Raw genomic sequence first — 23,827 nt, 5'->3', positions numbered from 1 at the left:
ATTGTACGACATGTGATAAATGACATTGAATGGGTTCTATATAGTGTAATAAAAATATTTTTACTTACAGCTAAATCTTTGAAAATAAAAGGATATTTGGTTTGATTTTGATCTGTTGTTTTAAATTGTACTAACACTGATTTTTTTTAGCTATATATTTTTCCAGGGTATTATTAAATAGTAAAGGAAACTAATGTTTATTTTTCTCTTTCTTTATTTCTTTCTGTTTATTCAGTGGAACAAGTCCCTGTGGAGCCTTATAACATTCCACTGTCTCAAGCTGAGGTGCTGCAGACAGGCAGTGATGTGACACTGGTTGCTTGGGGGACTCAGGTCAGTAAGGCTTTTATAAGCTATTTGTCATCCATCAAAGCCTAGGTGCCCTGGACATATACTTTAAAGGTGTTTTAAAAGTGTTGCATTCAGTGTGAAACTCCACATAATGAACCTCATGCCCCTTCAATCACTATTCGCTTGAATAAGTGTTACTTATATGAAGCATGCTTTTTAGTGTGCAAGGTATTAGCATTTTTGGTTGGAGCCATGGAAATGTAGAAGAGGTATCTCTGTAGGAGGTTAATGATTTATCTGTAATTATAAAGGTTATGTATTTAAGAATGTAGCAGTGGGATGTGACTCTGAGGAAGGCAATGGGAAAAGCAGATCAAAGTAATATGCTGAAAGAAAAGTACATATTTATTTACTACATGATTTATAAAAAGATGCGATGGGTTTAGGGTTGTTTTTTCCACTGGAGAGTTAAAATATGCATAAAATGTAGACAGATGATTTCAGACTCTTAATACGAATAGTGATCAATGCAGTTTTTACTCTAATAATTACTTTGCAAAGCTGTTCAAGAATATGATTACCCCCAAATTCAAATGTAGAAATATCGAAGAACTAGATAAAAAAAAGTGCAAATTTATCCTGAATAATTCCTGCTTCATTTGGATAAAATTTTAGTGCTCATGATAGTCCTAAAAACTAAAATGAGAAATAAATGCTAAAGGTGTTACACTTTAAAGGTCAGTTACAACAATAATTTGGAAGCTGACTGTGGAGATTAGAGTACTATCATGTTTGCAGAGTGTGTAATAGTGCTGAGAGGACTTGGGAGTGACATCTTTCAGAAAAAAAAAGTGTTTTGGAGCTTGGAAAATGTAGGCCAACTGTTAAGACAGGCAGTTCTTTTGATGTGAAGTATAAGGAGGCAGATGCAGCCCTAGTCTGAATTTGAGGTTGACCAAACCTGTGGTGTGATTGTGTTGTGCAGCATGAGAGAATGTGTTTAGGGCCTTTGAGTCACACATTCTTGTGGGATGGGTACTGAGGTGGTTTACACCAGAGCTGTTGCACATATCTCAGTGCAAATACACACATTCTTAGCGCATACACAGCAACTCCACTGTGTTGTGGATATTGTCCGACTTGCTTAGCATTTGCAGATCAAATATGTTCAGTGACTTCGTGCTGAGGACGTTTGCAGCCACTGTGCATTTGATATGTATATGTGCAGTAGCTCCAACAAATCCTAAATTTATTGCCAGTAGACAGAGTGATTGCATACACTCAGTGGCTACTTCTCATGTGATTTTTTTGGATACTAGGGCTTGGCAGCTGCTGTTCCTGTGAGGTTGCCTGACTCTTGCTTTCCTGAGTGGCCCTAAAGAGGGATGGTAAAGATTTTTAGCTCCTCTCCAGTAATGCGTCAATCTTGTGCTCAGTTTTACAAACATTAATCCTTACACTCTGTTACTAGGTAAACATTCTTACTTATACATCAGAGAAACTGCAAAAACATCCTTCCCATGTGTCTTGGTGAAGACTCCTAGCCTTACCTCTTATTACAGCCACTGATTCAGTAGAAGTTTAAAGGAAAACACTACAAGATTTTATTATTATTATACTTGTATTGATTTATCTTTTAAAACAGTACTTTGATGTTTAGTTCTTATTTGAGTTGCATAAATTGATGTTTAAATCCTTACTCATTTTGTTTCAGCATAAGTTTTTATTCTGTGTGGAATTTAATATGTTCCTTACATATACTGTAAACCTTTTAAAGGCTTCCCTTAATACTGAGATCATACTGGCATTAAAATTTTAAATCAAGTTTACCTCCTTAATAAACAGGAGACACAAGTGTTAAAGTATTAAATATAGAACCTGTATAAGCAGTAGAGATAATAAAAGTTTAAGAAATAAGTAGGCTGGAAAAAGTAAGGAATAGACTGATGCTCATTTTTGGCCAGCGGAATACACTGCTGCTTCATGGCTTCTCTTCCAAATATAGAATACTGATACGCTACTCTTGCTATAGCTGCCTGCTCATGTCTGTTGCTGGTGTTGGACTTCGAATGATTCTTGGTTAGCAGCAAGCTAAGTAAGTTGTTTCTTGGTTAGCTGCAAATAACCAAGTTTCTTGGTTAGCTGCAACTTCTTCAGGCTTCTGAGAGCAGCACAAGTCTCATCAGGACCTAAGCACCTCTCCTTGTCAAACTCCAATCGATACTAGTTAGATGGCAATTGGGCTTTTAGAATAATGTGCAGAGATTACTATCAGCGATACAATCAAAATCTAAATGGCCATTTGATTTAGTAGAGAATGGTATTCTAAATGACCATGAAAGGACACTGTATTCTGAGTACGTGTTTTTTAAATGCTAGAGAAAAATAAGCTGGAAATTTCATTGCACATGACAAATTTCTTTGCAGTTGGACTTACTTTTCAGTAATTTCTTAAGAAGTGGGAAATGCCCTAGTGATATTAGAAATTGTCCAAAGAAGCGTAAGCTTGACAATTTCCGTGCTGTTTTTGACAGCTGTCAGTTCCAGTTATTGAAGACTTTATTAACTGAATTTGCAGTGAACTTGGTAGAAATAGAGCTCCGTGGACTTAGCAGATGGGAATAGCACTGACTTTATTTGTAACATCCAGCTATGTTCCAAAGATGGCAAATTGCCTTCTGATTTGTGACTGCCGTGTTTGCATCTGTAGTAAACTAAACAGTGTCAAGAACTGTGCTTTCAGCCTCAGGCAATTGCCACAGTCTGAGCATGTCTATACTATTAAATTCTGTTGTCAACCAGATAGTATTTTTGGAGGCTATCCATGGAGTTCTTGTTTTAACAGTGGTTATTTTCAGTGTTGGAGCATGTGTGCACTAATACCTATGTGTATATTTATATTTTGAAAAAGTACGATTACAATAAATAGTTTTGCTTAAGAAGCTGTGTAACAATGTCAAGATGCAGTTTTGAGTGCATATACTATGGCTTTCTTTTCTGGTTGTACCAAAACGTGCCTCATGATAAGGGTGCTAATAGAAGTAGATTGTTTTACAACTATGTTAAGAAGCACTTATGTATGCTGCTAAATAGATCGCTTGAGTGAATAACGAATAACATGTATTCTCAATCAGTGCAAGCCTCTTCCCAGAGGGGAATGTTTTTTAAAAAATGTTTACTAAATGTTAATTACAGTAATCAGATAATGTGGTATTTGTAATGCTTGTATTCTGTTGGAAGACCGGTAAAGGGTCATGTTGGCATACTAGCACCAATATGCTTTGGTTGTGGGGCTCAGGACTGGAAGTAGTTTACGTCATACTTCCTATCTTCACTAATCTATTAACAAGATAGCACTTTAAAGAGGAGATGATCACCTGGTAATGATGTATTTCATTTTCTGTAACTTGTGGTAAATGCACTTACTAGGACTATTTTTCTGATTTTTGGGTCTTTGTTTAGTTAGTCCTGAAAAAACCCTGTCCCCTAAACCCAAACTGGTAACAGGTATTAAAATAGTGAGGCTGGATGCTGTTCACTGAAAGATACTTTTCTGGAAAGTAAAAGTTTTGTTTTCAGTTGATCTTTAATTGCAGCTTGTTCTTGAAAACTGTGCTAAACTACTAAAAATAATTTAAGTGGTAAATAAGAAGAATGAACTGAGTAATACATACTTACCAGATGAATGAGTAACAAGCTTTCTGCAAATGATTCAGATATGTTAAATCGCTGCTTGTCTTGAGTATGCATAATTTAAAACATCTTAAACAGAAACTAGATATTTACTTGGTAGTAATACATTGCCTTTTCAGGTACATGTGATCAAAGAGGTAGCAACAATGGCTCAAGAAAAACTTGGTGTATCCTGCGAAGTTATTGATCTGAGGACCATCTTACCTTGGGATGCAGAGACTGTTTGCAAGGTAAGTGCAAAAGGTGCTTTTTAAATAAAAAAAAAAAAAAAAAAAAAAAAAAGGACTGTTCTTTGTAAGTATGGAGAGCTTAAATTTTTATTCTATATTGCATAAGAAGAGTAAGTATGCCTTACATGGAACAAACATTTGCTTTAGCATTAAGACAGAATTATGTTTCAGAACTCAAAATAATAGTGAAATGTATGTCCTTTGCATTGAAGCAGATAGCAGGATTTAATCTGACTTGTGCTTCAACTGCTTTATTGCAATTTCTGTCTCTTTCCATCAATTGTGTCATCACTGGGTCTGAAAAAATCAGATAAATATTTATCTTTTTTTTCCTCTCTTTTACACCAAAAGTTCTGTCTTTGTTTTAGAACATGATAATGCACCTTGGTTTTGTTTATCCCTATTTCTTGAAAGATATGTTTCGATGTAAGGTATATGAATTCTGGGGCTGGGGAAGAAAGGCAGTATTTATTATTCTGAAACTGTCCAATCTGAAATTCATAGGTACTGTGAATTAGTTGTCTGCTATATGGGAGTCTTTGAACAAAATTCTTTGCAAAATCAAAGCAGTGGGAGGTGAACTGGAATTAGAATCATCATGTTTTGAGAAACCAAGGGAAGCAATTGTTGTAGTTAAGGATACCTCAGCCCCCAGGCTTTTTTTGCTTGAGCTGCTTTATTTTCAGCAAGCTAAGAGCTGCTTGGAGGACCTTAAGGGAAGTGGGAGGGGAAACCTTTCCAGAAGTCTTCAGAAATGTATTTTGCTTTGCTGAAATGCTGAAAGCTTTAGATTCTTCAGTATCAGTGACTTTTCTTCACAGTGAAGAGTAGTATTTTATTTAGAAAATGACTCATGGTGTGTAGAAGGTTCAAATCTGTTTTCTTTAAAATTTGTATTGCACTTGCATAGAAACTGGAAAGCAAAAGATAGTGCTGTTCTACTTATTTTTCAGTGGTAAAATAAATTCTGAAGAACTAGATGATAAAATTAAACTTCCCATCAAAATCACTCAAGCATTACAGAACTGATAAATTTTCAAATGGGTTTTTGGATATTTAAGAGAACTTTTCAGGTAACACGTTCAGAACTTCTCTCTCTTTTTTTAATGCCTTTGTCATCAGAAAAGTGCATGTTCCCATACTGTCCTGTTAAATCTTCTAGTATGAGGAGTGTAGAGAACAATTTCCAGAGCTTTAAAGGGAATTTTTACATTAAAGTCTTCAGAATTACGTATTTCCTCATTTGTCCTGAGCAATATAGATTCTCAAAGCTGATTGTCTAAAAACAGTGTTTGCGAATTCAGGATGAAACATTACTGTGGAAATCTCTACCAATGTAGAAATGATTCTGATAAGACCATTTTCTTTTTGATAGAGTTTGGTAATTTTTGATAGCCCGAGCTAAGAAAGCACAATTTTGTATTTATTTTGGAGGGAAAAGCTATGTCATTTGACAACTTCATTATTACTCTGGGCTTCTAATCTAAGAATTTAAGACCTTATCTTTCCTTCTTCTCCAGCTTATTTCTCTCTCCCTGTTCTCCCCATCATCTTACTAATTTAGCAAAAGTCTTCAGCCTGGTTAAAATTTATCTGCTGCTTTAAGAGATATTCAGTCTTAGCTTTAGTGTGTGTGTATACATGTATATATGTGTGTGTATGTGTTTATACATGAATATGCAATATATATATATGTGTATATATATACACACATATATAGTTATATTTCTTATATATATATATTTATATGTCAGCTCAAAAGTGAAATTACCTGATTACTGAATGGACTTAGTTTTTTGTCTTTTGCCTTTTTTTAAAAAAAGAAAGTATTACATTGTCGAAATATAATAGTACTCGTGGATAAAACTGGGAATCTCAAAAGAGTAGTTGCTACTATTGTAGTTGGAGCCCTTTGAATAAGTTGCTGAATCCTTTCAGAATGAAAGCTGAAAGACTCAGTTGCTGCACTTCGGAGAATAGGATAGCACACAACTGAGTGTTTTCACACAGATAATTTGTTATCAACCACAAAACTGATTAGAAATGCATAACAAATGTTAAATTTGCCTTATTTTTCTGCTATTAAGCATGTATCAGAGCTGGAAAAAAAGAATCCCAAGATACAATTTGTAAAAGTACCAATTGGGGGGAAAAAAAAATCAGAGCTCATTAAAAAGAAACATTACATTTGGATTTTTTTTTAAAATCTTTTGTGTTGCTTCTGAATTAGCGATCTGTGTATTATTTATAGTGCTTGCATTAATTTTTTATTTTTAATGAATGCTTTATAAAAACATGAATAGACTTAGATTCTGCAAAAATAAATGCTAGTATCACTACTTTGGTGCACTTTTATAGATGGGCCCTTGTTATAACTACCTCATGACAATTATTCTGAAGTCTCTTATATGAAACCCTTTTTTATCGAGCTACTGTAGAACTGTGAAAGAATAGCTGCTAACCAGTGTCTAGCAGTATAAATGCTGCTGAACATCCTTTGGTGTGGTAAACATGGTCGACACACTCCGGACTACAAGAGCCTTTCCAACTTCGTTGCTGCTTTGGTCTTTACGCTCATTGTTAGTACCATAAACAACGCAGAGCCAAAGGTTTGTCCCTGGCGTTACAGTAGCAGCTCCCTTATTTTAAGCTCGCTCTAGTTGTGTACAGGTGAGCAGAGGGCTCTTTCCCACTGGTGTGGCTAGTGCGCTTAAAGTAGTGGTTCCGCAGCGCCACAGAAGCTTGGTAGACATCTCCTCGTGTCCTAATTCAATCGCGCTATACATTAGCTCATGTTGTGCTGCTAACCAAAACCCTCTCTGGACCTCGAGGGAGGTCTGCAGCTGAGTTAACTCCTGCCTAGTGACTGTAACGTACTGAGTTAACGTGACTGCAGGGATGAGAATAACCTTGGGTCTGAGAAAAGCATGTGAAGCAAATTCCTTCCCTGTCTGCAGTACAGCAGTACTATATCATATTTACAGCTAAGGGACACTGTTTGAATATATATATAAGTAGAGCAGATCAATCACACCTCTATCTGATGGTATGGGTTTTTAAAGTAACTTATTCTGTACATGTGCCTTTTGTCATTCTGTCATTGCTCAGTATGTGGTTTGCTCTTGGTCAGGTAAAACACATTACTTGGATGTACTTTCTAAAAAATGAAATATGTTAAATTTTAGTCATCAATAGAGAAACTTTGGCAGTAGCTGGTACTTTTATGCACTATTTTATTTCTAATAAACACATTACTATCCCTTTTAGACAATTGTATTAATCATTTTTAAACTATTTTTTCCCTCTTTTTCTAAAGTATTTCACTGAAAGAACAGTTTAAGCAGCCTGTGCTGTGGTCTTCTCAGAGCAGGACTTTTGGTTTTGTCATAAAAAAGCATTCCTCAATTTTACTGCTGGGAATGGTGGTCTGTTACCAGTACAAGCTATTTTTTTAATCCTTGTGCTGCTGCTGCTTTCAGTTGCTGTGTGCATGCACACACATTTCTATTCCTATGTAATTCATACTAACCTTAAAATTTCTGTTAGTTCTCTACATTATTACATATCGCCTTCTATAGACAGCTGGACGTAGCCTCACGATAACAGGCCCTGGTTCTCCTGGGGGACTTCAGCCACCATGACATCTGCTGGAGGGACTACACAGCAAGGCACAAACAATCCAGGAGGCTCCTGCAATGCATTGATGATAACTTCTTGTCACAAGTGGTGGAGGAGCCTACAAGGAAGGGTATCCTGCTGGACCTTGTCCTTACCAACAGAGAGACACTGGTTAGAGATGTGAAGGTTGGGGGCAGCCTTGGCTGCAGTGACCATGAGATGGTGGAGGTCAGGATCCAGGAAAGAACTGAGGCAACAAGCAGGATTGCAACCCTGGACTTCAGGAGAGGGGACTCTGGGCTCTTCAGAGACCTAATTGGAGGAATCCCATGGGTTAAGGTCCTAGAAGGAAGGGGGGTCCAGGAGAGCTAACTTGTATTCAAACAGCCCTTCCTCCAAGCTCAAGAGCGGTGCATCCCTGTGAGTAAGAAGTGCAGCAAAAGGGGCAGGAGAGCTGCATGGGTGAGCAAGGAGCTCCTGGCCAAATTCAGACAGAAGAAGAAAGTACACAGAATGTGGAAGAGTGGGCGGGCTACTTGGGAGAATTACAAGAATGCAGTCAGAGTATGCAGAGATGCTGTGAGGAAGGCTAAGGCCCAGCTGGAATTGAGTCTGGCAAGGGATGTCAAGGACAACAGGAAGGGCTTCTTCAAATACATCAGCAGCAAGAGGAGGACTAGGGAGAATGTGGGCCCACTACTGAATGGGGCAGGGGCCCTGGTGACAAGGGATACAGAGAAGGCAGAATTACTGAATGCCTTCTTTGCTTCAGTCTTCACTGCTAAGGGCAGCCATCAGGAATCCTGCAGCCTGGATGTAAGGGAGAAAGTCTGGAGAAGGGAAGACTTTCCTTTGGTTGAGGAGGATAGGATTAGAGACCTTCTGGGCAGGCTAGACATCCACAAATCCATGGGCCCTTGTGGGATCCACCCATGGGTACTGAGGGAGCTGGCAGATACTATTGCCAAGCCGCTCTCCATCATCTTTGAAAGGTCCTGGAGAACTGGAGAGGTGCCTGAAGACTGGAAGGAAGCCAGTGTCACTCCAGTCTTCAAAAAAGGGCAAGAAGGAGGACCCAGGAAACTACAGGCCAGTCAGCCTCATCTCCATCCCTGGTAAGGTGGAGCATCCAGCTCATTCTGGATGTCATCTCCAGGGATATGGGGGAAAAGAAGGTGATCAGGAGTAGCCACCATGGATTCACCAAGGGGAAATCCTGCTTAATCAATCTGACAGCCTTCTCCGATGGAGTGACTGTGGGTAGATGAGGGGAGAGCAGTGGACGTTGTGTACCTTGACTTCAGCAAGGCTTTTGATGTTGTCTCCCCTAACATCCTCCTAGATAAGCTCAGGAAGTGTGGGTTAGATGAGTGGACAGTGAGGTGGAAAATATGATGTATTCCTTAGTTGTCTATGCATTTGTTCTAGTTAGATTCCCGGGGGCCAAACATTCAGTTTGGCAAGCCAGCATGCACTCGTGCTCGCGCTCGCTCGCTCTCTCTCTCTCTCTCTTCAGTAGCAAGCAGTGTATTAATAAATACAAACAGACCGACCCGATGGTAATCTCGAGAAGGACCACGCCAATGCTTGTCCCGATTGTCTGCATGATGAGAGAGGATTGTCGTCAGGCACAAACCTTTCAGGCGTCCCCAAAGAGGCAACGTGGTCCTCTGTTGTGTAGCAGCCTCCCTCTCCTTCGGAAAAATTCTGGTATTTATGATTACTTGTGGTAGGCAGGAGTCCCGATACATGGGGCCAACAAGTGCAGGGAGTTTAGCTCAACTCCGCCCCGGATGCATAACCGAGCTGTGATGCTGTGCACGTGTGCAAACTTATTTTGGGGGCCACATTTGACTTTGGGGGTCGCTATTTCATTACTCTTCAACTTCTGACCTTCATGTTGACTGCTTCTCATGGTTATTCTGTGGCCGGAAGCCACCGAATCTATATGTGACCAACTGCTGTTCTTTCTCACAGATTTCCAAGACCTTGTTAGTTACTTATTTGTATTCCACCAAACACAGCGGTATTATTCTAGACACCAAAAGGTTACAACAGGGACCATTCTCACCAAGGATTGGGTAGTACGGATACAAAAGTTGCGATATGGACCATTCCCACCAAGTATCACCTAGTATGAATACAGCATTTAAGGAGAATTTGTCATTTAGAGCAAAATTCAAATAGCTAAAATTATAATCTTTGTGCATGTATTTGATATGCTCACTCCTATGAAAGCTGGATGTGATATCTCTTCTAAACCTTGTATCAGAGTTTTCATATGCTTAGAAAACTAACTTCAGAAGTGTTTTTTTTTCCTGAGTTTTATGAAGTATTTGTAGCAGAGAAACTTTTTTCAAAATCTTTTTTTTTTTTTTTTTTTTTTTTTCCAACAATGGCAAAGAAGGCTTTTAATATATCCCTTTGATTTTATTTTCTAGTTTTATCCTTAGGTTTGAGCTAAGGTATTTGTACATCACATTAATATGACCTTAGCTTTTCAACACTGCAGCCCCCATTAAGAGTGTGATTATATGAATCTGCCAGATTGTGATGTCTTTGCTTTGAAGAGTCTTTTAATAAAATGCATAGTTGTGGAGGAGGAGCCTGGAACCCCGGGCCTTTTCTTTTTTAGAGAAGTGCCCTTTTTATAATGGTGGTCTCATTCCCTAGTTTTCTCTCTTACTCTGATTTGTGGCTGTCCGGGGGAGTAACTTCAACAGAGTATGTGCAGGCTACACTCCCAGTTTATCCTATGCTCTGACAAGGGCACATTTCAGGAAGATAGAAGATGTGAATTTGAAATGTCATGGACTGCTAGGGCTTCGAATGTGGATCTTGCTCCTTTTGAACATATGCCTGCCTTTATCACCACGTCTAAAAGAAGAGTAGCTCGTAAGCTTCTGCCCCCAAGGCCATGATGCTTTGCTGTGAATTCAGTGTTAGCAGATTATAAGTGTGCTCAAGGCATACTTGAACTCAGTCTCTGAAGGGTATAATTTGTTGAGGATGCTTAGTGAATCCTAAATGGCCACATCAACTATGCATTAAGGTTTTCAGTAAGCTTTTAGCTGAGAAGCTAATTAGCCTAGACTGCTGTCTTAACCTGCTGACTCTATGATGCACTTCTGTGCTGTACCACCAGGCCCACTTGCTTGTTGCTATCTCTACATGACACTGCAGAGTGATGTGACATACTGTGGGATACCTACCTGATTACGGGCAGTTATTTGAGGTTGTTGACTTGGGCAAGGCTCTTAAAAGCTTTTTGGGGGCATTTTTTTCCCCCAGTCTTCATTGCCCTTACTTTGAGCATCCAAAAGAAATGGAAGATCTCAGTAATGTCCTGCAGCTGTCCTTGTTTGTAGATCTGTCACTAAAAGGAGAGACAATAGGTTTTATTTCTAATTTCACTTTGATAATAACAGTTGCAGATTTTCACTTATTGAGGTAGAATCAAGCCTTTGGCAAGGCAAGTACGTCTGAAATTTACTTTTATTACCTGCAGAAAGATTCTCTCCATATATGTGTGTGTACATGCACACACAGATTTTATAAGATTGTATGCTTTTATCATCTGTTACGAAAAGTATTTTTTTTTGTAAGGTTGAAAGGCTTCAGATTATTGCCGACAGCTTGTAAATATGCTAGTGTGCAGTTTCGAAACATAAAAGTTTCAAAAGTTTTTTAATGTTACCGATTTGTACTTAGTCACTTCTGGAGTATTTTAAAGGCAGGTGCCATAAATATCATCTGTCATTCCTCTGACTAATTTATTTGCTGGTTTACACACAACAGACAGTAATTTAGCAATCTCATACTTGTATTTCTTTTGGATTCTCAGATGAAAACCACCTGGTTCTGACATTTCTGTACTACTTATGTTGCTGATTAGTGAGTTTTGGACAGGGTTTTTTGGACTTTGATTTTTGTTAAAAATGGCATCTGTATATGAGAGAGTTCTTCACAAAAAGCTGAAGAGAAAATGCTAATAAGCGACAAAAAAGATTCTATGTGTAGTGCTGGTAACATTCCTTCTTTACATTTCGAACTGCAGAGTAACTTCGCCCACATTTTTCAGTGGATTGACTTTAAAGATTCTCTTAGAGTACATTTAACTGTTATATTTGCCAGATGTCCTTCATTTCAGATTTTCACAAATAGTGTTGCAAATAAGAAAAAGCCTGTTTCAGAAATCATTAAGTTTTATTGATGTCCCATAGGAACAAACAACTCTGTTTCTATGTTTTTTTTGAAAATATCAGTGAAAGCTGTCAGTATCTATATTGCTGGGAGAGTCTCCTGAGAACCTCACTCAAGATGTCTTCCTAAATATTACTTAGACTTTCTTTCAGTCAACCTATTACTTACCTGTAATCTTTCCGAAGACTTTCACAGGAAAAATGGAATTGATTATACAGTTTGTACATGCATAGAGATCAGGTACTGTACTTTTGCATGAGGCATGGTGGAATGCTTTATACTTTATTGCCAGAGAGGATGGAAAATGAGTACATATCAAGTCACAATAGGTAGCTGACTGCTGGAATAGCATAAATAGCTATATTTTCATCCTTGAGAAACTTGACACAAACTTACTTAAAGAGTATATGCTGCCTTTGGGACTTAGTTAAGGAATGTAACAATGAAGGTGGTTTATAAATCACAGACTGTGATACATTCTCAAAACATTGTCTAATTTCACGGGCTAGTGAAAAATTTGGGAGTCTTCTTGTTCACTTTGGCAATCTTCACCCATTTCTGACTAAAGCTATTTTTATTCAAGTGTATTATGAGTGATACAATGGTTGTGATTCAAAGGGAAAGGAATTAGTTGTCCTTTGAGTGATGACTTTTTTTTGAGAAGGAGCTGGATGTAATTCCAGTACTCATTCTACCATCAGCATTGCATTTCTGTGTCTTTCCTTCATGGATGAAGGAGCTGGGATCAGGAGTGATCTAGATTAAAAGTAATTTCACCCCTTTATATCTTTAGCTGTAAACTTGAATGCATGAAATTCACGTGCTTCTCAGTGTGCACTGCTGCTGACAACCTTTGCCTCTTGACCATGCTCTGCTTACTCCCCAACTGTGGCATGTGCAGGCAGATTTTCATCATTAATGTAATGATAGCAAAGAATGTCAGTTACTGCGCATGTTAGGTTAGTAATAATTTCCTACTACTTGATTTGTCAGCTGTGTTATTAATAGAAAGCTAAGCTGTCATGAAAGGTGCTCTTCAAGAAACTGAAACATAAGCTGTATATGAAATAAACACCAGATCTTTTTATATATATTTATAAACCACAGAATTGTTTAAACATACTTTTTTTCCCCTTCCAGAAATTATGATTTTATACAAAACCCTTTTTCCCCTCCACTCTTCATTGTACTTAACAGAGATCTTGCCTTGAAGCTTTGGAAAGGTTAGACTATGTGGATTTTTCTATTTGCGAATTGTTGGATGGTATGGTATTGATTAAAAAGCCAATGGAACACCTCCAAGGGACTTCATTGGTCTCATTCTGTCTAAAATCCTGTGGTTGTAGTGGTTTTTTATATTGAAATGTATGTGTTACTGGAAGTGTTAAATATAGGTCAATATTAAGTACTCTGAAGGGATTGTATAAGTTACTGTATTTTATTCATCCTGCATCAAATCAAACGTGCTATTTAAAGTTCCAGACTGTGAAGTAAAACTAAAACTTTGATTAGTATCTGTCTATTGTTTTTCACTTTTGCAAGTATATTTGTTAGAAGGCAAGTTTGTGCCATGCATAACACTGAAGACTTGCATTTATTTCCTAACTTTCCTCTGAGCAGTAGCTGTTTTAATGCAAATATACAAATAAATACTGAGAATTTTTTTCTTTGACTTGACAGTAATAAAAGCACTATAAACTGAACTGTGGCTTTATAAATCTTTTCTCGGCCATTTGATTGAGAGTGGTTTTAGAGCTTTCTCTTCAATGTACAGATGGTGTTTTTGTCAGCCATTGTCACCAAAGTGTTTGAATAACTGTCAGTAGTAGATACTTGGTGTTATATATTTAATAGGTGACGTGCTTGCAGACCTATTCCTCTATACCAAAATGCAGTTCCCATTTTTCTACGTTTACTTCATCTAATTGGACTGTGAATAAAGGAAAATCAAGATCAGCACGTGTAATGTGCTTTTTATTCTTCAAGTTCACTCTCCAATTTTATAATTGCAATGCAGGTATCTGGGGATCAGATTTATATTTCTTGGCTGTCTGCTCTTGATCCTGTGCCATTTTACACATTACTTGCAGGATTTCTTACTAAACTGATACCTATAAAATGTGATTAAAGTTGTACTGCTTGCACTACAGCAATTAAGTTTGTCATGTTTCCATAATACGGTTGTTCTTTTGATTTCATAGTTTTGGATTCTTAGTGTGCCATGGGCTGTTGCTTGACCTACAGAAGCAGAACTCTGGAACTGGAGTTGGAAGTAGTCATTTGAAAATTTTTAGAATTTAGGTAACTGTTTGAAAAACTATTCATATTTCTTTGCAGTTCTATATTTCAAGAAAGTTTTGAGGGAAAACCTTTTAATTCTGTTAATATGCTACTGGCTGTTTCAGAAGCACCTCAAAGCTGAAGTATTTATATATGTAATTCTTTACATGTATATACTCTCTTTAGCCTGGGGAAGAGAAGACTGAGGGGGGATCTTATCAATGTGTATAAGTACCTGAAGGGAGGGTCTGAAGGGGACAGGGACAAACTCTTTCCAGTTGTCCCGTGTGACAGGACAAGAGGCAATGGGCAGAAACTGAAGCACAGGAAGTTCTGCCTGACCGTGAGGGGGAATTTCTTCCCTGTGAGAGTGACGGAGCCCTGGCACAGGTTGCCCAGAGAGGTTGTGGAGTCTCCTTCTCTGCAGCTGTTCAAGGCCCACCTGGATGCAACCCTTTGTAACCTGCTCTAGGTGACCCTGTTGAGTCAGCTCCCCTGTTGAGGGGAGGTTGGACTAGATGATCTCCAGAGGTCTCTTCCAACCTTACTGATTCTATGATTCTATGAATTCTGTTTTCTTCTTCTTTCTCCCTTGCAATATAAAAATCTTTAAATCTGTTGATTTTTGTATGTGTATTGATGAGTGCTATTTGAGAAAGAATGAATTTAATAAAAATTTTGATTAAAGAGGGAGTGGTATTTGCATATAGTTTCTATTAATATTGATGAACATTGTGCTGATAATATGGTCCATAAATTCCTCATAAAAAGTTTTCCCTTTTTCCTATGTTCCATATTACAAACTTCAAATTCAGAGGCATTTATACAAGTAAATGGCTAGTAGTGCTTAGTCTATAGTTAGAAGGTGCTTTATAGCTTCAATATGTATTTTTATTTTTTTTCCACTGTAACTGCTGCTGATTGAACTCTAATGGAAGATGAGATGAAATTCCAAGATGGTAATCATATATGAATAGCATTCTTCTGTGGAGATAATTATTACTTCTGTGCAGTATCTCTTTCCTATAAAAGTCTGTAGCTATTTAGCCTATCATTATCGCTCAGTTGAGCCAACTATTTTTAACTGCTTTTTAGAATTTAGGTTTTATAAATCCTTATTATATGGGCATTATTAACCTTTACTTCAGAGGAGTAATAATTAATGCTAAATTATTGCATGATAGTATGTATATCCACTAGTAGCATAATGCATTGTATTTGTCTTCAGAGAAAGCTTATGAATACTGTCAAAGAATTTACAGTAAAACAATCTGAACTGTTTGTTACTGTACTACCTAGACTGTGAGGATTTCCAAATGAAAATATTCTTTGATTTGGTAAGATCTCTGTTTGTCATTAAGATACTTAACCATTATGGCATCTACCAAAACTTTTGGGGACGTGAGTTTGACTGCCTCTTTCCATCAAGGTCTTATCTAAATTCAGAATAGGTCTTGAACTTATATCTCCCATGTTGCATATGAATGCTAGAGCTAGGCTTCCCCCTCCCCCCTTTTTTTTTTTTTTTTTTGTGTGTCTGAGCATATATTTAATCTGTGCAAAGGCTGACTTGCCAAGTATATGCCAGAACCTGAGACTTTGACCCCGCAGGAATGTGACCATTCTGTAGCACTTGATATTTTAGATCTTAACCAGAAATTGTCAAGGATCTCGTAGTATTTCATAAATTTCTGGCTGTGAGTATCTGAGCAGTTTTAAGTTTGAAGAAAAGTTAACATATCGATGAGATATGTATGAAAAAAATAAAACGAGGAAGACCTCTCTCCATGAATGCTTAGCTCCAATTAATAAAACTATGTAAAGATTAAAATTTCTTGTCAATTTTTTTTCCCTCATACTGTAGCAATGCATTGAAATAATTCAGTAGGCATTGTTTTAATCTAGCACATGTGTTAATACAATATATAACTTTGGAACAGTATGATCTGCTCATATAAATCCAGATTGATGTGCATGTGTTAGGCATATTTGTTCAGTATGTGTTTTATGAATATATTATATTCATATTCAGATAGCATTTTTAAGAAAATATCTATTCATTCCAAACATGTCAATAAGTCAAGGATACGTCTGCTTTGTCAGACTATTCTCAACAAAAGAGTAAAGTCTGTGTGATAACAGCAGTATGTACAGGATAAGGATTTTGAAAGCTTTTAGCTGACTGAAAGGAAGTGTAGAAATAGGTCACATTCCAAAGGATACTGTGTCCTAGGGAAAACTAGTGTTGTCAGTAAAACTAGGATATGCTTATAGCTGTATTTTTTAAATGTATGCATCAAAATCTACTAGAGCAGGGGAAAGGAGGAAGGAGCGGGAGGTGGCTGATGAAGCCAACTGATGGGAAATTGTGACAATAACTTGAAGAATCTAATGTGCTGCTAAGGTAGCTAATATTTATGCCTTTAACAGTCTTTTGGAGGATTTCCAAGACTGTCATGTTACCTTCACAGCCATAGGTAGATAATAGCTTTATATCTCTCTGCAAGTCACCTTACAGGTTTTGAGCTGATAGCTTCAAATATCATTCTGAGCGCACAGCTGCTCTGAACTTCTGTCTGCCTAAAAAGAGTGTCCAGCCCTGACTATGATGGATATCAAAACTCACCCTTGATTCTTGTTTGTTTTTTTCAAATGAAGATGAGGGCGTGATCCTTTAAGAGTGGGCTTGGTTTGTAAGATACAATTTGAATTTTACAAACCTCTATTCTATTTAAAGAAATTGATTCTTGCTGTACTGATTTATCTTGATCCTGTCTTCCTGAATTTAGTTAATATATTAGCAACCAGAAATTTTTGAATGTATTCCTCCTTTTGCTGTTTTGCACTGCTCAACTTAAAAATTTAAGGTCCTGTGTTTTCAGGTTATTTGACCATTTTCCGCTGCAAATCTGGTGATCGGAATTAATACATCAAATCTTGAATGTTTGATTATCTAACTGGCTCGTTATGACAGAAGGCAGTTATTTGCTTGTGTATTTTTTTCTTTTGTTGTTGTTTTTGCACCTTTTGGAGGCTCTGACAGACCTTAGGACCTTTACCATGTCAAAAATGTGTGATATTTCAAGGTATACATTACTTAAATACTCTATTGCTTTTTGTCTTTTTTGTGTTTTTATACAGATGAGGATTGAAGTAGTAAGAAAACCCTGCAATTTGCTTATTTGTACTCTGTATGTAGCTTGCACTATCCTGACATTGATAATGTTTAATATTTTCATTTGATAATAAGATGAAATAGAGCAGAACCTACCTATTTTTTTGTGGATTCTTTACTATTTTCTGTACATAAATGAAAATGAAAAAAAGTCCCAGGTTATGAAAAATCTAAAATGAGGTGTAGAAGTTTTACAGTTGTATGACTGTATTGTGTGCTAACAGAGAAAAAAAATGGTATTGGAATTTTTTTTCCTGGAATAAATCATTTTTGGCTTTTCATGTTTGAAAAATTTGCTTTTGATTTTTTATAACTTTTACTGCTGTCATTCTGAAATTGTTTCATTTGATAAGTATTTTTTTAAATTAAGTTCAACTTACTTGTATATTTCAGAACTTAAATACTTCATTTTCAATATAAAAGCAAATAATAAAAATCAGACAAATGAATTAGACCTTATGTTCAGAGTACTACATTTTAGCAAGGTATTTTAATTTATTTTTACATTGTAGCTAATTTTAATTCAGTAGTTTTATAAACTAACCCTACAGAGCTAAGAAGCTCCTGACTGTGCAGAATATCATCTTGAGGATAAGACAGGACTGAATTTCATGGGGCAGATCTTACCTTATGATCTTAATCCGTTCTGCTTGAAACTTTTCCCCAGCTCAATTGCCTATATGTTATTAAAGATGAATATAATAGCAATGTCTATATTTAAGGCTAATAGCCTTAAAATCTAGTTTCATATAAATTTGCCTAACGTCAATTATTCAGGATAATATTTTCTTCAGAACTGCTGAGTGTCAACCTAAAGCTGAGAGATAAGAGGTGATAACGAGTCTCACTGCATTGCAAACTGTAGGAAAATTAGGTGCTCTTTGATTTTGGTAAAGGCTAGTACAAAAATCGTATTTTCTATATTGTCTCGCTGAGACCATTCTTCCTTCCCCAGTTCTCTATGAATAAGATTACCCTTCAAGTCTTAAATGCATTTGCCATCAATTAGGATTGTAGCTTGTGAACTAAGTGAGCACATTTCTAATGTTATGTTGTTGTTTTTCAAGTTTATTTTTAAAAACGTTGGTAAGTGTTGTATCTATAAAGTTAAAAAAAAGTCTTTGGAAGGCATTAGCTTTAAGCACTTACTCTTGATTTAGAGATGGTAGAATGTGAAAGATAACTTATAAGAAAAGCATGCAGAGACTGAATCAGTAAAGCACTGGAATGTCTTAATCACTGAAGCAATCTAAAATAACCACATTAAGTGTCAGAATAATCTTTATCTCTTTTTAAAATTAGATACTATGAAGGGATTTGTTTGTGTTTGGCCTAAACTTCCTGAAGAGTGGAGTTTGCTGGTGGTGAAAAATACTAAATTTTTTTTGATATCAATTTAAGATCAACATGTGGCTCATTTTGTAATTGAACTATACATGAGTTACTTACAGACTTGCCTAAAAATACACTATTTAAATGATTGTCAATTTATTTATGGCACACTGCACTGCTGGTCGAAGTTGGAACAGTACTTTGATTAATGTTGTGTAGCTTAAGAGTTATTGTTTAGAGAACACTAACCAGCTTTCCAAATGAGCAAAACAGCAAGTGGTACTTTATAACTACTAGGTTACAGTACAGTGCTCTTGCTGAAAGTGTGCATTATGATTTCTCTATCCAGCTTAAAAAAAAGTACTGCCAGTTTTATTAAGTTACTCGATTCGTAAATGACAAAATGGCAAAACCACTCTTTCGGCATGTGGTCAAATGTTACCACTAATCTACACTCTGTTATCATCTCTGGTATTTGTGGTACACTTAGTGACATGTTATCTAGACACTAAGATTCATAATAGTACTGTGGTTGGAAGATTCCAGCTTTCTTAAGGAAAAAGGACTTAAATGGCCCTATCAAAAACGGGACTCTATTTTGAATTTAAAGAGAAAGTGGCTTGCATTAACCATTTGCCAGTAAACTGATTCATTATTTTACCACTAAAAGCAAAGGTTGAGCTATTTCAATATCTTTCTGGAAAGACTTCACTTAGAAGGTTCAATTTCTTTAATTCTGTCTGCTTTATTTTTATTATAGAGTATTATTTTAAAGTATTACAAATATACTCTTTATAATTCTTTAATTTGTCTGCTTTTCCCTAACGAAGAAAATGGAGTTAAATAAGAAAAGAAAAAGAACGCTCAGATAATTAAACACAGCAATGTTGATTTTTAGTTTTCCATTTGTTAGTGTTAAAATATTCACATATGATGGAAACAAACGTTGCTCTTTAAAAAGCCTGTGGAAACAATTAATTTCTAATTACCTAGATACAGTGTTCTGTTGACATTAGGGAAATCTCCTAATGCTATCATTTTTTTGGCTTACAGATTAATGATGTTTTAAATAATGGATTAACTAGAGGAAAATGTGATTTTAAATCATAATATAAGCTGCCAAAAGTATTTTTTTATTTAGTCATATAATTTTATTTTCCTATAAAACAGTATCTATCAGAAAATCTAGTCATGTGTAAATTATCCTTTTTACTGGACAATCAAGACATATAGAGTAGTTAATGTATATGTTAAAGGGTATGAATGAGCCTAGGTTTTAAACTTGATTGTAGTTTTTTTGAGGTTAAAGCTTAAATATCTTGACTATATTACATTTGCTTATGCAAGTGAAATGTTGCAAAATGTAAAGATTTGAGGAGGGAGAAATTACTTGGAATTATTGGAAAATTAAATATATAAAACATTTCTTTTTAGACATAGACTTTGTAATATGAAGGAATTTGTTCATTACAAAATGCAGATTTAGCTAAATTTTTTTCTGACTTCTATCATTGCCAATTGTTTAATAAGCTGATGATTTGTTTTTCTTAAAGCATCATGTGTTAACGAACTATAAAAAGAGGTCAAACTTGTAATGAAATATCAAAGCTTTTTTCAGTATTAGGAAAAGATCAAAATAAAGGTCACATTAAAAAAGAAAACCACAACCCCTTCTCCCTCCTGTGTTCTTCGTTTTAATCTTTATTTTCTTTCCACTTAAATTAATGTCAGAACCAGCATAACTGTTGAGCAAGCTGATGATTCAACAAAGTACTGACTGTGGAAACTGTTGTTGTGATGAAGTGTTTAAGCTTTCACCATATGTTTTCTTTAAAATACTGTGACTCTTGAGTACATCTGCAAACTTCTGAAGAAATAAAAGATTTTGTGGTAATGTAGAAATGCTGATTTTTAAGTAAAGAAAACACTTTGAACAATCTAAAATTAAGCTACTCGTGGGCTCAATGTTTTTGTAGCTAAGCACCATTCAGAATGCAGGAGTACAGAAGAAAGGTTTATGATTTACCGTAGTAAAGTTCCTTAGTCACAAGTCATGAGAAATTTCTGCCGCAGGTATTTTAGGATGTTTGAGAAGTTAATTGCTTTGTGCCTTGCTCTTACCATTTGTAAAATATGCATTAGTCTGTTCTTTTTTTCCTATGTTGTCTAATTTAAAAGCAAGTTATTAAGCACTGGTCGTAGCTTGGGCTTCTAGTAGCTTTTAAAGATTTGGATCTTTTCTCTAATTTTCTGCAAGGCACAATAATAAACTACTTAGTCCCTCAAGCTAGTGTTAGTTTTCTGAATTCTACATACTGGCTGTTTAATATCTGCTTTACCAGTTTGCCTTTGAGAAAAGCAGGTGACAATGAAGGCTAAGGAAGATGGTTTTGCAACAGTCTCTAAACCGGTTACACTTTACTCATAGACCATACTTGAGAGATCTAGAAATCTGCATATGAAAACCTTTCTGCAAAAAGATAGCACCAAAAAATAGCAGAATACTTTTGCTGGACAGTAACTTGATGGGCTTCCATGAAAGGGATTTTTGAAGGCTTGTGCCAGTTTTAATAAAGCTTGTGCTACGGTGTTTTTCTTATTTCTTTGTAAGAGAACATGGAGACTGCTAGGAGTAGGAAAAAGGAGAGAGTGTTCAGAGCTCTGCTAATTATTGGTCTCAGAATGAATCCTGTTTCCCTGGTGCCATTTGGCTAAAATGGTCTCAGTGGAATGCAGTGAGAGTGACAGCTCTCCTGCTCCTAGGAAAGAGAAAGGACATGCTTGTAACCGTATTGACAGATTTGGCAGGTATGCTTCTTTCATTACTATGCTACTTTCATTGCTACTTTCATAGTAATGAAAGAAGCATTGATACCTCGGAGCACTGAGATATACAAAACTCCTTGGTATTTAGAGGGATCCTATGTTTAGTCTTTTCTCTCTGGTCCTCTCATGTTCAGAGGAAGTACACCAGTTCTCTGCAGAAAGTGGAATTAATTTCTGACATGGAATGACTGTTGTTCAATAGCATGATGCTGCAAAATCAAAGCTTCAGACCAGAAGGGCTAATTTGCAATTTGTGTGCTCTTTAAGCCAACTTCCTCTTTTTGTTTCTGCCTCATTTATTAATGAAAGTAAGAACAGTCTTAGCAATCAGGCAGAGAAACTTGGTGTGACAATTACTTTGAGACCATCACACTTCAACATGTTTACAGTAAACACTATCTCAGATATGTAACTAATATAATATGCAGAAAGGAGAGAGCAAAGACATTATCCTTATTCAGCAATATTTAGAATTCTGAAGTTAATGATTTACAGGCTTTTATTTATTCAGTCATTTACAAAGATGACTGCTGTCTTCTAGCTGATAAGCACATAAAGGGTTTAATAAATCTTTTAAGCTGTTGATCTAAGTGAAAAATGCTAATGTTTGTGTATCATGTTGAATTCAGATATGAGAAACAAAGCAGTTCTTTGAGGAGTATGCACTCAATAGATACGGGATATTTATAAAGTCTTAATGCTCCTCTGAATTTGAATCTCATGTAGTGACCCTGATAAATAGCAGACTGTGTCAGGCAGAAGAAATGTTGAAAGACTCATATTTTTACACTTGAATTCTGATTTGTGTTGCTGGAAGATATGAAACTGCAGGAATAGCAATGAATATTGGATTCTTCCACGGTACAATATGGGAGATATTGAAGAGCATGAAGCAGACAACATGAAGTTAGAAACAAGTTAGTCTGCGGTTCTAATTGAACTTGACGTGGAACCTTGAGGATTATTTGGTATTTGTCCAGACTGAGTCAATGGCAAAGTTGAATTCAACCTATCCTTTGCTCTAAACCCTCTCTTACATACACTCCCTTTACTAAAATAGGAATTAGATGCATGTCAGCTAAACACAGCATATTCATTCATGCTCCTGACTCATTTTGAAACTATGGTGATGAGTGCAATGGATATAAACATTTCCATTAATGGAAGAAGGCTGTTATTTCCGGGTTAGCGTCATGATTTTTTTAGGCTTATCAGGAGAGGCTATTAAAAAGAAGAGTTTATGTACATTTTTAAATGAATACGAATATTGTAGACTTATGAATTCAGCATTCTTCACCTTAATTCTTGGGCTAGCACTTCTGCTAAGAGATTTCATGTAGCAATTAGATGTAGTTCCATTATGTGTCAAGAAGCATTTGTCTTGAGACAGACAAACGTGAGGCTTGATTTGGTGTTTGCTGATGCTTTTGAAGATATTTACATTGATTTCAATGAAAAATACATATAGTTTTATGATTATTTTTGAGTCACTTCTTATATGCTACTACTTTATTGTTCTGCTCCAACCCATCAAATTTCATTGGCTTACTGTATTTCTAGCTAGCATGTCACTTGTGCACAAAGCCCATTAAACTTAATGGAAAAGAAGAATGAATTTGGTTGAGTACAACCAACCAAAGAGCATGTTATTAACCTTTGTTAATGTCTGTCTGCATTGAGAGAAGTTCTTATATTAGTGTAATATATTTTTGATTGGTTTTAGGTTGGATATGTAAGACTGATGGAACATGCATCAAAATATAATAATAGCATTTGCCAGATGATAGAGCAATAGATAATAAAAGTCAAGTTTATGTATAAAAGAAAAATTGCAGAATCACAATCACTATTTACATCATGACTCAGCTGATATAAATTTTAAGCACAGAATGTGAGAACAGTTATTTACTGATTATACCTCTTTAGTGCGTGGCTTCCTTTCATGGCCCTTCTCAGGACTTTATTAAGCTTTAGTGGGGATTTGGCAGGCAAAAAAATAGTTAACAAATAAGACATAGTAATATTCAAGCATTGAACACTTCAGTGACTCTAAATAGGTATGAGAGACTTAGTTGTCATTGGCCTCATTAAAAAGTAGGAACCCTTTCTCTTGCTCCAGTTACTACTTTTGGAACTTTCAGATGTGAGGTCAGAAGAAAATTTGCAGTTCACTGTATCA

The 23,827-nt window shown here is 36.2% G+C and overlaps 1 protein-coding gene across 2 annotated transcripts in view; it reads left to right on the top strand.

Annotated features, from left to right (window-relative positions):
- The window catches only part of BCKDHB (branched chain keto acid dehydrogenase E1 subunit beta), a 144,595-nt gene that overhangs the window by 36,956 nt on the left and 83,812 nt on the right, over positions 1 to 23,827 (top strand). For both annotated transcript variants that reach the window (XM_062571053.1, XM_062571052.1), the window contains exons 7-8: positions 236 to 333; positions 4,104 to 4,214. In XM_062571053.1, coding sequence (XP_062427037.1) covers positions 236 to 333; positions 4,104 to 4,214 — 209 coding nt within the window. The remainder of the gene's footprint in view (positions 1 to 235; positions 334 to 4,103; positions 4,215 to 23,827) is intronic.

This window comes from Rhea pennata, chromosome 3 (assembly GCF_028389875.1).
Source record: "Rhea pennata isolate bPtePen1 chromosome 3, bPtePen1.pri, whole genome shotgun sequence".
NCBI lineage: Eukaryota > Metazoa > Chordata > Aves > Rheiformes > Rheidae > Rhea > Rhea pennata.
Note: the sequence above shows the minus strand (reverse complement) of the source record. Positions and strands in the feature narration are given on the sequence as shown.